Raw genomic sequence first — 14,153 nt, forward strand, 5'->3', positions numbered from 1 at the left:
AGATGCAAAGTAGTTCACATTTACAATGTCTTTAATCAATTCTTCTCCTCTTGGAAATAAGATTTCCCTTCCAGCTAAGGCTGATGGAAATCTTGTGCTGATAATATCAACAGCCCTTCTCCCAAAGCAGGATCCTGGGGAAACTTGGCAAGAAACACTGACTCTGGATTCAGCCTCCCAGGCTTGGCCACAGGTGGAGCCGCTGGGCTGGTGGCCACAGGAACCACAGTCGATGACCGGGGCATCTGATCCTCCTAATCTGAAGGCAAAGGAGACAGTCACATAAAACTGCCATGGACGGTGCAGTGTGAGAGGAGCAACCTGATGAGAGGACCATTCACACGCATCTGAGGAGAAAGAAAGGGTTTCACCGGCAGGATGGCCAAGCCAAACCCACCTGCCAAGCCTTTTCAGGTGGCACAAAGCCCAGTTTTAGAAGACTCCAGGTGTAGAAGGACTTTGAAAAAGGGCACCTGTCTTGGCCACTGTACAATAACAACCCAGCTGCAGAAGACATGCAGTTCCCCATCATCCTCTGAACATGGGTTTGAAAGACAAAATACAAAATAAAAATAGTAACTCCCATTTATTGAGAGCCTCCTATGTGCTTTTCAATTTCCATAATTATCCCCAACTGTCTCAGTCACCTTGTGAATGTTGGTGAACTGTTACTATTAATACCATTTTACAGATCAGGAGACTGAGGCTCAGAGAAGCGAAATAAGTTGTCTCCATTACAGAAATGTAAGTAGCAGAGTTAAGGGTTTGAATCCAGGTCTTTCTGATTCCAGAGCCCAAGCTCTCGCCTTTTCTTTAAATAAATCTTTGATTTATGGAGAAATCTCATTCTCTTGCCTGGGGAAGGAAACTCATGCAATAATTCTGAAATAAGACCATTTTATGAGTATTAGGTGGGGATTTTCAAAAGCCCTTAATATTGCCTTGGTGAAATAGCATCGTCTTACGGAACTGCCCACCACAGGGTCCGGGGGTTGCTACCACCTCCTCCCTTGGAGCCAGGGAAGTGGGCTGCTACAGCTTCTGAGCAGGAACAGGTGTGTTAACAGATAACAAAGAGTTTAGGAAAGAGAGGTCAAGACCAAAAACATCACTGGGACACAAGGATTTCCTTTGCAAGGGGATTTACGAGAGAAATCTCCTTCAGACCCCTTAGCACGCTGCTCTGGGGAAACCTGAGTGAAACAAGCTGTTGAGAGAACAAAGGGCCTTGTGTTCGGGGAGCCGGGTACCTGGCAGCGGCAGGTGCGCTGTGATGGGGAGGCCCGAGGTGCACTCCCCACCCATGGACCCTCTCTCCTCCCGGGACTCGGCCCCTCCGGGCTGGGTAGCGCCTGCGTGGCTCTGGGTTGGAGTGGCCGTCGTCCAGCGCTCCAGGCCGGCTCTGAAGGCCCTGGGGCACAGCCGGCTGCTCAGATGGGTCGTCGGGTCCAGACCTTTAAATTGCTTCTGAAGGCCCGTGACTCCCAATATAGGTCTCCAGCTCGGATCTCTGAGCACCGGACGCGTTTATCCAGCTACCTACTCGGCACCGCTATGCGTATGACTCACAGGATCTCGGATATGAAAAGACCCCAAAGGACTCACTTCTTCTCTCCCGCGCCGTCTCCTTGGGTCTGTCCCGTTTCAGGACACGTTGTCACCAGCCACCCAGGGGCTCGAACCGCGATCCGCAGCTGCACCGCCGACTCCTCCCCACGCCACAGGCCAGTCCTCAGCAGGTCCTGCCCGTGCCCTTTCCAGGGGATGCACCTGAATGCCTGCATCCCCGCCAGTCCCGCCCCAGGCCGAGCCGATCGCCTCCAGCGCGGGAGCCCCCGCCTCAACCTCTCCTTCCTCGCAGACCTCGGGCCTGCGCGTGGCCCCGCCTCACCTTGCCCACAGGTCTCCTGCCACCGTGCCCTTTGCTTGGTTCCGCCACCACGCCAAGCGCGTTCCCATGAGGCTTCACGCTCTCGTTCCCTCGGCCTGGAAATGTTCACCCGGGCCTTCGTTCGGTTGACTTTCCCACTGGTTAGTTCCTGGCTCACGTGTTACTTTCTCAGAGAGACGGAGACCACCCATTGTGAATCTCACCAGCTTCTCCATCATTTGGTTTCTCCCTTCCACTCTTGTATTGTCTGTCTCCATACCTGACGGATGGCCAACGAGGTCTGTGCATTTCTTCATCACCTTCTTAACCCCAAGGCCTGCCACAGGGCCTCACACGTAGTAGCTGCTCAATAAACATTCGTGGACTAGCTGAATGATTGCGACCCCAGCCTATCTGTCCAGTGTTACTTCCTGTCACCCCACTGCCCACCTCATCCTCCCTTCAGCCGGGATCTGGGAAGAGGGACTACTGTGGTCCCAGCCTGGGCACCACGCATGGCCCTGCCTTTGCCCGGTCCCCCCGACCTGAAGGCGTGCCACCCTCCTGGCTTCTGGCCCTCCCCCAGCTCCTAGTACTTTCCAGTGTGTGGCAGGTGCACGGTTATTGTTTGCATGGGATTCGGTCTCTCTCCCGGAGAAAGGGCAAATACCCTGATGGCCAGGGCCCCCGTGAGGGCTGTGGCTTCTGCCGGAGCCTGGCAGTGTGGGAGGGTTTCAGAAAGATCCCCGGAGTCCGAGTCTAGAGGCCAGGTCTTCGTCTTGATGCTGGTCCTAACCAGATGTGTTGTTTCTTCAGGCCTCACTTCCTATAAAATGAAGCTGCTGCGGTGTCTGAGGTGTGGGCTGACCCCGGACTCCAGGACTCTCCTGACACTCACCTGCTCAAGAGGAGGTGCCAAAGCTGTCGCTGATTTGCACTGCTTTTCCCACCTGTTAAATGGAAATCAACTTAGCCACTAGCGTTGCGAGCCTAGATTAATACTTAGGAAGGATTTACAAAGGAAGGACCTAGTTAATCCTGAGATAGAGGGCTTTTCATTTCTATTTGCAAGGTGGGTGGGGACAGAGTCCTGGCTAGGACAGTTCCCACATTCCTCCCTGTAAAGGCCCTTTGCTGACATAGTTTCTAACTTTACAGCCACGAAGCCAGCCCCAGCTTCCGTGGTTCAGCTCCCCTGCTGTCGGATGCACTCAGCGCCCGACTCTGGTCCAAGGGGGCGACACTGTGCTAAGTGGGTGCCGCGGGTGAGCAGGTAACACTTCTAGACAAAACGGAGAGTCGATCGTGACAACGGCCAAAGGTCGCTCTTCACAGCATAAAATGATTATGACCCGGACTTCAGTGTTTGATTACAAACACGCTGAGGAGTACCAACGGGGGAACCAGACCCCTTTACGTTGCTGCCGGCTCACGTCTGAGACCCATCAGAATCCTGGGCTGACCCCATGCCCACCGCTGAAGCTCAGCTCAAGATTTCAACCCCCATTGGGCTGAAATCTTCCTCTACGTAGAGCAAGCTAGTTGGCTTGTTTAAACCCCACATTCCTTATCTATTAAATGGAGGTAATAGTGGCGCCTAATCACAGGGTTCTTGCGAGGATAAGCAAGATAACACAGATAAAGCCCTTCTCCTAACGTCCAGCAAGCAGTAAGTGCTCAGTAAACACTGGTTATTAATATTCTACTTTATATTAAACTTTATAAAGTATATAATATTATACTTTAATATTAAAGTGTCCGTCAGTCCCATCGGTCACTGCATGACACGGTGTCCCCTTCATTCTTCAGAGCTCAGATCTTACAATATCTTTTAAATATTAGTCCTTTTCAGGCTTGGAATAAAATCTCAGCTGGGCCCTAAGAGGACAGAAACATCAGATAACTAGGCTTTCAGAAACACTCCACCCACACACACCCAGCGATGAAAAGGGCTTTCAGACCTGGCGCTGGGAATCCACTGGTTCCTCCAAGGTTTCCCTACTTCTTCTTTTAAATGCCATCACCTGAAACTGACTGAGGGCACCTGCAGCCCCTCACACACCAGTGCTTACGTGTGGGCGATGCATCCTGGTGTGGACATTCGGACACCCCCCTCTGCATTGGGACCTGGAGGGCAGCCCCCAGGGAAGGGTCCACATAATCCTCCCGGATACACCCCCTAGCTGCTCTGCTGGACTGAACCCCTCCTGCCACCTGCTCTCAGTTCGTTCACCCCCAGAAAGTCCTGAGCAAAACGTGTCAGGCCAGTGGGAATAACTCTCTGGTGCTGACCCCCCCACCCCCAAGATTGTCTGACGCAGGAAGCCACTGGCTGTAAGTGTGAAGACCTGGGCACGCATGCTATAATCACAGAGCATATTCGTTTATACTTGTTGATAGATGTTTCCTTACAGTCTTGTGATGTCCAACAAAGTGGTTTTTTTTTTTTTTTTTTTTACTCCAGTGGGCAAGGATGGGAGCTTTCTTTTTCTTCCTCCCCAAAACCCTTTGATGAAAGTTTCAAGGGCCATTCAATACACTGCCTGGCAATTATAAATCAAATCAATCCAAGTAATTGATAAGTGTTCTGAATTTTAAAACATTATTTTTTAAAATTTTAACCACCAATGTCTTAAATGTCTAGAGGCCTCAGAGTCACAGAGCTGGTGGTGTTTCAGGGAACAGAGGGCCTAAGGGACCACATCTATATCTGAGAGAAGTCACTTTGAGTAAAACAGCAAAAATGAAGAGGTAGATGGAATGAATAGAAAGGGCTGGCGAAACCCAGCCCAGCCCAGCCGCGCTTCCGCCTTCCCTGCAGCCCTGAGGGCGAGCTTCAGCGGTGGGCGTGGGGTCAGCCCAGGCTTCTGGTGGGTCTCAGACTTGCGCTGGCAGCAACGTCAAGGGATCTGGCTCCCCCGTGGTAATCCTCGCGTGTTTGTGAATTCCTGCAGGAGCTTGTTAACCTCTAGAATCCTTCCCCCCAGCTCCTTTGAGAGACCCTGATTTGTAAAGTCTGGGCTGGTCTCAGTGGTGAGCTGGAGCTGTCCCAAGCTGACTCGCCAGAGCTGAGGGTTAATTTTTCAGGAATTTGGGGAGTTGGTTGTTAAACATAGCTATCATTAAAATTGAATTATACGATATAAACTTAGAATTAAGTTATATTAAAAACAAAGTATTAGTACTCAAAACATCACTTCCTGATTATCTTATTCCTTATTATTATCTATGCTCTTGAGGTTATTTACATCAATGTATCTCTATGGTAAGAATACTGTATAATGGTGGGTTATGGTACGTCTCTTCCTAACTCCACATTCAGTGATTCACATTGGTAGCCTGATGAGAGTATTTACATACTGGCAATTGGCAATGTCTATAAACCAGGGCTCCACCACCTGAGAAGAGCTGATAAACATTTACGAGCACACCACTGGGGGTGGAACCCACAAGTCAAGCTGGAATAATCCCCTGAGGTTGTTCTGATTTAGACAGAAGCTCTTCTTGGAACAACACTGCTAAGTGTAGACGCAGGGGACCCAGTGGCCTACGATCTCTGTGCTCTTGGGAGAGAATTGAGGCACCTTCATCCAAAGCACTAAAAAGGACTTTGAGATCCTGGGCAGGTCACTTGCCTCCCTGTGCTTTAGTTCTGGTGCTGCTGATAGGGTCTTGCCCCACTGGGTGACTGTGAGGATTAATTGAGATAATATATGTAAAAGTCCTCAGAACAGTGCCTGGTAAGTAGAAGGCACTTGATCATTGCTACCTATTTATTATGATCTGACGAAACATTAAAAACTTAGTTCAGCAGGTTATCTGTTTTTCTTTTATCATTTTTTTTCTTCTTGTGAGAATCCTACCTGGTTTGTAGAAAATTTAGAAAATATAATGAAAATGAGAAAAAGAACTAGCATCCCTCTCTAGCACCCTGTGATCATCTTGGTTCGCCTCCAGCCTTCTCATCTTTTCCCAAGACCATCCCGATATCCTCTGGGAATGGCCAACTCATGATGTTATGGCAACATTTCCCATCCCACTATAGGTGGTTGATCAAGTTCACATCTTTGAGAGTCCCTTGGTTCTGCTCAGGCGCCAGCATGGCCTGTCGCCATGAGGACAGGTGACTGGCCAGGGAAGCGGCGTTCCAATGCTGGCGTTGCAGACAAACATTCCCTATCAGCTACAAGGAGGCACCTCGTCCATCTTTTAGACACATGCTTGTTGAGAACCTAGTAGATACAAGGCGTGCTCTGGGGGTTGCGAAGGCTACCGGGTGTTTTGTTCTGATTAGTGAGCTCACGGTGTTGGTTGTGAGGATTACTATTTAGCAGGACAAGGAATAGTAAGAAACACAAGGTAAACTATAGGTTTCCTTTTAATCAAAAAACCTGTGTGTGTTGGGAGGAACCCCCTTGCCTGAAGCCCTTGTCAGGAGAAAGGTCGATCCAAGCTTGTTAGGTTCACGCTCCTTGGGGAGGTCGGGACGTTTGCTCTTTCTCTGATTAGCTGTCCCCAGGGCCCTCGTCTCTCACAGCAGTGCTGATTCTAAGTGTCTTAAGGTTCAGTGGGAGTTTATCTTAGAAGATCCCAGACCAAGCCAACTGCTTCATCTTGCGCTTGACCCAGGACTGGGTGGGGGGACCTGGCCCATCGCTGGAGAGGCCGGCGGGCTGGACGCTGGGAGGTGTGCTCGGATCTCCAGGGAATTTTTTAAGGGTGATTTTGACAACATGGGATTCGTGTCTCTCCACCGACTTTAGACTCACGCTCTCAGAGGACATCTAGTTCCCCGCCCCATTGCCTCCTTCAGCCCCTCTTCCTGTGCCCCTTCCCAAGCAGCAGGGCCGCCCACACCAGTCTGAAGACACAGCACCGAGCAGGCCCTGCCCAGGGGCCACCAGCACTTCCAGCAGCAGCCAGGCTACTGTCTGGCTTCGGGTGGCCTCATCCGTGTGGCTTCTGTATCTTAGATGATACAAAGGAGCTCATCACTGGAGCCACCAGTCAGGTTTCCACGATGAAAAAAGGACCCTGTCAAATCCCTGCTTATAATCCTTCAGAGGCTCTTGATGATCTATGTCCTAAAATCCAGATGATCTGGCATTACGTAGCCGTGCCCTGCAACGCAGCCTCGTTCCTGGAGGCTCCCTCGCTCTCCCCAGCTAACAGCTGTTCAGTTTTCCCCCCACCAGCTTCCAGGAGCGACCCTTCCTTTCAAGACAACTTTGACCTACTGTATAGCACAGGGAACTCTGCTCAGTACTCTGTAATAACCTAAATGGGAAAAGAATTTGAAAAAGAGTGCATGTATGTATATGTCTAACTGAATCACTTTGCTGTACACCTGAAATTAACAGAGCATTCATTGTTAACCAACTGTGCTCTGATATTAAAAACAAAATCTGCTCTCCTCTCCCGCAATAGCCACTCTCCCTTAGTGCCACGTCCAAGAGAATATTTTACACAGTCTCCTTTTATCGGGCCAGTCTCGCTTGAGGACAGATCTTTGCACCCCTGGCTCTCATGCGGTCAAAGATGCAGACAGGTGAGGCTGAATCAGTGAGCCAGCCTGGGCCCTCCTTCTGTCAGCCCTGGACCAGCAGAAAGGGCAGGACGACGGCATGTGAACTGGCACAGGGTGGCAGAGGCAAGAGTTTGTGTAAAATGTGTCAAGGTCTCCACAGCCCAGGTAGTTTGGTTGTGACCACAAACTTAATCTTGAGCATGAAAGCAAAAAGCCAAGGAGAGAAGGAAGGGCTGGCTTTTCTATACAGTGCTTGCCATGCATCTCCTGGAATCTAGATTTGCTCAATGGTTCGTTAACAGGTCCATCTGGTTTACTTTTCATGATAGATCTGTCTTCCAGAAATGGCCACAAAAGTACTTCCGTCTCACAAGCTCTTCCAGAACTTTGGTGTTATTTTCCCTCTCCCTGATCTGCCTCGTCTGTGAAGTGATGCTCTGTGACCTCGGAGCCTGGGTCCTAAAAGGAGACTCAGCCTCAGCTGACACTGCTAGGGGCAGAGACACACTTGCCCCACTGACTGCAGATTCCTGAGCAAACTCCACATACACGCTCGTTGGTCTGAGCAACTACACTGTGGGATGGTTCATCTGGGGACGTTCATCAACGCTTGCCCTGGACGGAGAGGTTTCCCGCGATGCGTGGCTTTGGGCACACTGGGCTGGTTGATAACTCTCACCTTCTCTTTGTTAAGAATGTACATACTCCGCTGGCCTCTCACGTTCTGTTTATGAGTTGTGTGGGGTTTTTTTTGTTTGTCTTTGTTTTCTGTCTTTTTAAGCGTAACGTTCCTGAGACAGAGAGAATGCAGACCTCCATGCGCTGAATGACGGACGTGCTGGTAGTATTTGTTTCCTGGCTGAATTTCACTCCCATCCCCCTCTGGAAACACCGGGGTCTAAGTGGCTAATCCACGAACTGAGACGTGGAGACGGGAGCCCCAGGTCAGGGGAGGGTGGCCTTGTGCTTTCAGTCTCAGGGCGGCTGCACTAGGGTTTCCTCTGCCTGCAATCCCCACACTCCACTCTTTTTATTTCTTTGAATGATCGGATTTACTTATTTCCCGATGGCCTCTCCCACTGGAATATGAGCCCCCAGAGGCAGGGGCAGCGCCTGTATCCAGACTGGTCTTGGTAGTGTCTTCAGCACTTACTGCCTGGCCCAGAGGAGGTCCTCAAATATTTTATTTATTTGTTTTTTTAAATTAATTAATTAATTAATTTATTTTTGGCTGTGTTGGGTCTTCATTTTTGTGCGAGGGTTTTCTCTAGTTGCAGCGAGCGGGGGCCACCCTTCATCGCGGTGCGCGGGCCTCTCACTGTCGCGGCCTCTCTTGTTGCGGAGCACAGGCTCCAGACGCGCAGGCTCAGTAGTTGTGGCTCACGGGCCCAGTTGCTCCATGGCATGTGGGATCATCCCAGACCAGGGCTCGAACCCGTGTCCCCTGCATTGGCAAGCGGATTCTCAATCACTGCGCCACCAGGGAAGCCCCTATTTGTTTGTTTATTTGTTTGTTTTACATGCTGCAAGAATAAATGAGCTGGAGGTTATCCGGGTCCATTCCCCACCGCAGAGGAATTTCCTCCCTGTAGCCCAGGTGAGAATCACCTTGTTAACACCTCGGAGATGGAGAGCGCCCTGCCTCACAGAGCAGCCTGTCCCATTCCATCTTTTGTTCAGCTTCAATGTGATATGAAGAAGCGTCTCTCCATAATTGGTAACGATTGTTCTTGAGGGCTTCATTAACTTGACTGCCCCCTGGAAGGGAAGTTCGAGGTCACCCATATCCCGCTTCCTGGGACGAGGCCCCAGGCAAGTCTCTCGCCCTTTCTGGACCTTTGTGCCTTTGTGCAAACCGGAGCAGCTCACTTCAGTACACTGAGGACAGCCATCAGTCCGAAGGGATTCTGAACATTTGTCAAAGCTGAGAAAGAATTCATCTTCGTGTTTCATGTATGATGCTGGAGAATGCTGAAGAAGGGACATCTAACCCGACTCCTGTGCTCACTTTGGTGTGTCGGGATTGGGGTGCTGTCTCTCTGATCCCCTGTCGAGGTTGTAAAGGACCTTCTCCAATCCTGGACTAGAAATGTGATGGGCAGCTGGCTCACAGATTAGAATCGTCCAGGGCAGTGGCTCCACTTTAGGAAGCTGCATGTCCTTCCTGCTCCAGGCGGGCGCATCAGGTCCTGCCTCTGGCTGTGGGGACAGGAGCGTGGTGGCCCGGGGGCAGGGGCAGCCCTGGGAATGGGGGGCGTGGTCTCTCCTCCTGGCCTGTGAGGCCCTGCAGAGAGGGTCCTGTTCGGCAGAAGCATGCACTCAGGTGTGGCTTCAATCAAAAACACAAAGGACTCCCCTGGTGGCGCAGTGGTTAAGAATCTGCCTGCCCATGCAGGGGACACGGGTTCAAGCCCTGGTCTGGGAAGATCCCACATGCCGCAGAGCAACTAAGCCCATGCACCACAACTGCTGAGCCTGTGCTCTAGAGTCCGTGAGCCACAACTGCTGAGCCTGTGAGCCACCACTACTGAAGCCCGCGCACCTACAGCCCGTGCTCCGCAGCAAGGGAAGCCACTGCAGTGAGAAGTCTGCACACCGCAGCGAAGAGTAGCCTCCGCTCGCCGCAACTAGAGAAAGCCCTGCACAGCAACGAAGACCCAATGCAGCCAAAAATAAATAAATTAAATAAATAAATTTATTAAAAAAACACACACACAAACAAGATGACGCCTCGAAGTTCAGCCCCATGGTGGCTATTTTGTCTTGGAATTGGCAGGAGTTGTCCTGCCTGGTGCTGCTTTGTCTTTGTGGCTTAAATGACAGTGAAGACAGCTCAGCTCTAGGCAAAAACAAACAAAAACAAAAAACACCACCTCCTGGACACTAAGAAATTACGTTTTACCCCAAGTCCTTAACAAGGATGGAGAAAATCTCAGAATGGAATCCAGAGCTTCCTGAGGTACCCCCTCTCCCCTCAGTACCTATGGGCACAGCCTCAGCCTCGTCATTTTACTTCACCCAGTGAACCAGCCTCTACTCTGCAAAGGAATCTGAGGGAAAGTCTTCTGCCAAGTCCCAACTGAGTCCCTGTGACAGTCAAGAACCTGGGCCAGGTTCTTGTGTAGGTTAAGGAAGCCTGAAAATAATAAAGATTATAGGGAAACAGTCTACCTTTCTTTACAAGGTCTTGTTTTGCATCTCTGACATCTCAGATTCAGCTATTACAATGAGGTCCTGTTGTAGAAAGAGCTGCCTTTTATCACCACTTAAAATCTAATTAATCCATATTGAAGCACAAAGATTTCTGTTGTATTTTAGGGTGAGGGGTCATAGAGCGCTCTTTGTTCATCCTTAGACTTATATAATCATCAGGCATTGGGGATATAATTTTACCAAGCAAATTGGAGGGTAACAGATCAAATCAAATCCTTATCAGAAAGCCTAACTCATAGTTTTAACAGAGTCCTTCGTCCTTTACATGAAACATTATATTCAAGAAGAACAAAAACGCATTTCAGAGTGCCCAAAGAGTTAACGACCAAAACTTATATTCCCCAGGCAGCATCGAACCAAGATTGTCACGCTACTGTCCACCACAAGACAGCAGCTCCTATAGAGGTGGCAAGGGTCCTAAGATTTGTTGCGATGGCTTTAGTCTTTAGAGTAGCAATGCAATTCGTTGGAATTTTGCTATCTCTGCTGGGATGGGTTTTATCCATTATTACAACTTTTTTGCCACATTGGAAAAACCTCAACCTGGACTTAAATGAAATGGAAAACTGGACCGTGGGACTCTGGCAGACCTGCGTCACCCAAGAGGAAGTGGGGATGCAATGCAAGGACTTTGATTCTTTCCTGGCTTTGCCCGCTGAGCTCAGGATCTCCAGGATTTTAATGTTCCTCTCAAACGGCCTGGGATTCCTGGGCCTGCTGGTCTCGGGGTTTGGCCTGGACTGCTTGAGAATTGGAGAGAGACAGCAGGATGTCAAGAAGCAGCTGTTAATCCTGGGAGGAATTCTGTTCTGGACAGCAGGTGTCACAGCCCTTGTTCCTGTCTCTTGGGTCGCCCACAGGACAGTCCAGGAGTTCTGGGATGAGACCATCCCCGAGATTGTGCCCAGGTGGGAGTTTGGGGAGGCCCTCTTTATCGGCTGGTTTGCTGGATTTTCTCTCCTGCTCGGAGGGTGTCTGCTAAACTGGGCCGCCTGCGGGACCCAGATTCCCCTGGCTTCCGGCCACTATGCAGTGGCAGAAATGCAAACTCAGTGTTCATACCTGGAGAATGGAACTGCCAATCCTTCAGTGTAAGACTTTGATGAGACCAGAGAGGTGTATCTCCCTATATCAACTGTGACGGTCTACATGATAAAGGGTTCTTTGTTATGTAACTATGTTTGTGATGCTAACATTTTCTCATTAAATACATTAAATCATGACTTTTCTATCCTAGATACCCCATCCCCCCAAAACCTGGAGAAGTAAGAAAGAGGCAAATCTTATATCTAAAAGAAAATGATTGTGGTAAGCATTACATAGGAATGAACAAAACAAACTTTCATTCATCTCGGTATTTAGATCAAAATTTGGTGGCGGTTGTCCAAGAGAGCACTAATTAGCTTTACTGTGTTCATTTGATATTAGAAATGTTTTTTTGGTTTTGATGGTAGCTGAAATTGATAATTAGTTCCTGTTTCCTAAAGAAAAAAACCTAACAATCTGAAATCCTTTAAGCATCCTGCACTAGCAAAACCACATGCTCAGCCTATCCAAAGTGCTATTTCCACAACCATGATTTGGTCTTTCTTGAACAGAGGTGGTTTGTGTTCAGGAAATTGCTAGGAAGCCTGTGCGGCAGGACTTTATGAGGCTGAAGGGTTTCAGTACATCGTGATACTCTCAGATTTAAAATACTGGCCAATCTCTTCTCGTCTCTTCCCTCAAAAGCTTCGTACTTTAAAAAGATAAACAGTTCCAAAAATATTTTGCTTAATATCCAGCTCATCTGCCCTAATAAAAATTTTCCTTTGTTCAGTTAAAAGTTACACGCATGGGGATGAACCAACAGAGGCGTTGATTCTAACCTACGCAGTCCTACTGCTTAATTTTTCCACGGCATAGAAAGCATATTTAAGCAAAGAAACAAAAATATAGCAAGCATTCATGTCCCTGTGTGTGAAGCTGTCAGGAAGGCGTGGAAGTAAACAGACTCGATATTTAGTTCAGAATCGTTTCATATGTTATTGGGTATATGTAGCCTAAGAGATTAAAAAAAGAAAAGCCTGATTTAAGGTCTACAGAAGAGATTTCTGAGATTGATTTATTTGGTTAAGAAATACTTTTCTTGAACCTGTTTTTAAAAATGATAACACTCAGTTATAACCACAGTATGCGTATTGAAATGAGACTTCTTAACAGATGAAAATCTGATAGGTGCAACTAGTAAGATATATAGTAGCAGGAGTTTAACCAAACTGTCAATTAAACATCTTGCACGGAGACTTCTTAATTCTTTGACTTGACAGAAAGGTTGGGAACAACGTGAAAGCCATTTATACTTTAACAATGAGAGGATTATTACTACTTAATGTTATTTCGGGGACAAACTGCCTACTACAAAATGCATCCTATACGACGTGAATGTGATCTTGGCCACACCTTGTCATTACTGGTTTGCAGAATTATTTCCCTATCCTTTTCTGAAAACTACTCAACATAGAATTGAACGATAGCAACTCTGGCAAGAATCCTCCTATATACACAATGAAAAAATAGTTCTGAGCTCTGCAAGTGATAACACAAGTTGTCACACTTCTTTTCACAGCCACTGAAAGGCAGGGGTTGGTCTGGTTAAGGTCACAGGATTTTATAATGGCTTTAGTATTTAGAGCTGTGGCACAATTAGCGGGAATTTCACTATCTTTGCTGGGATGGGTTTTATCCTGTCTTACAAACTACCTGCCACATGGAAAAATCTCAACCTGGACTTAAATGAAATGGAAAACTTGACCATGGGACTCTGGCAGACCTGCGTCACCCAAGAGGAAGTGGGGATGCAATTCTATCCTGGCTTTGCCCGCTGAGCTCAGGATCTCCAGGATTTTAATGTTCCTCTCAAACGGCCTGGAATTCCTGGGCCTGCTGGTCTCGGGGTTTGGGCTGGACTGCTTGAGAATTGGAGAGAGACAGCAGGATGTCAAGAAGCAGCTGTTAATCCTGGGAGGAATTCTGTTCTGGACAGCAGGCGTCACAGCCCTTGTTCCTGTCTCTTGGGTCGCCCACAGGACAGTCCAGGAGTTCTGGGATGAGACCATCCCCGAGACTGTGCCCAGGTGGGAGTTTGGGGAGGCCCTCTTTATTGGCTGGTTTGCTGGATTTTCTCTCCTGCTCGGAGGGTGTCTGCTAAACTGGGCCGCCTGGGCCCTGGCTTCCGGCCACTATGCAGTGGCAGAAACGCCGCCACACCGTCTACACCTGGAGATGAAAACCACTCACCTGAAACTAAGCCAGAAGGGATCAGCGGTGCCCTCAGATGATTTGGTAGGATTTCCTGTTACACAGTAACTCATTCACTATGCTTTCGATTTTCTAAAATGCATTTTCCCTTCGCTTCTGAAACTGGCATTTCTTTCTAAGATGGTAAACCACTTTTATCTTCTACTCTGAGACCAAAACCAATCAAGACTTAACAGTAATCATACTCATTACTGGGGATGAGTTTTCTCAATTTTAAAATAGATTCAGTGATTGCACAGAACC

At 48.6% G+C, this 14,153-nt stretch overlaps 1 protein-coding gene and 1 pseudogene across 1 annotated transcript; both read left to right on the forward strand.

Annotated features, from left to right (window-relative positions):
* Positions 1-11,042: 11,042 nt before the first annotated feature.
* CLDN24 (claudin 24) lies at positions 11,043-11,954 on the forward strand. The gene has a single exon (XM_004281745.3). The coding sequence runs from the start codon at positions 11,043-11,045 to the stop codon at positions 11,703-11,705; it is 663 nt and encodes a 220-aa protein (XP_004281793.1). The 3' UTR covers positions 11,706-11,954.
* A 1,273-nt stretch (positions 11,955-13,227) lies between these two features.
* LOC101273905 (claudin-22-like) lies at positions 13,228-13,958 on the forward strand (annotated as a pseudogene).
* Positions 13,959-14,153: the final 195 nt, after the last annotated feature.

This window comes from Orcinus orca, chromosome 21 (genome assembly GCF_937001465.1).
Source record: "Orcinus orca chromosome 21, mOrcOrc1.1, whole genome shotgun sequence".
Taxonomy (NCBI): domain Eukaryota; kingdom Metazoa; phylum Chordata; class Mammalia; order Artiodactyla; family Delphinidae; genus Orcinus; species Orcinus orca.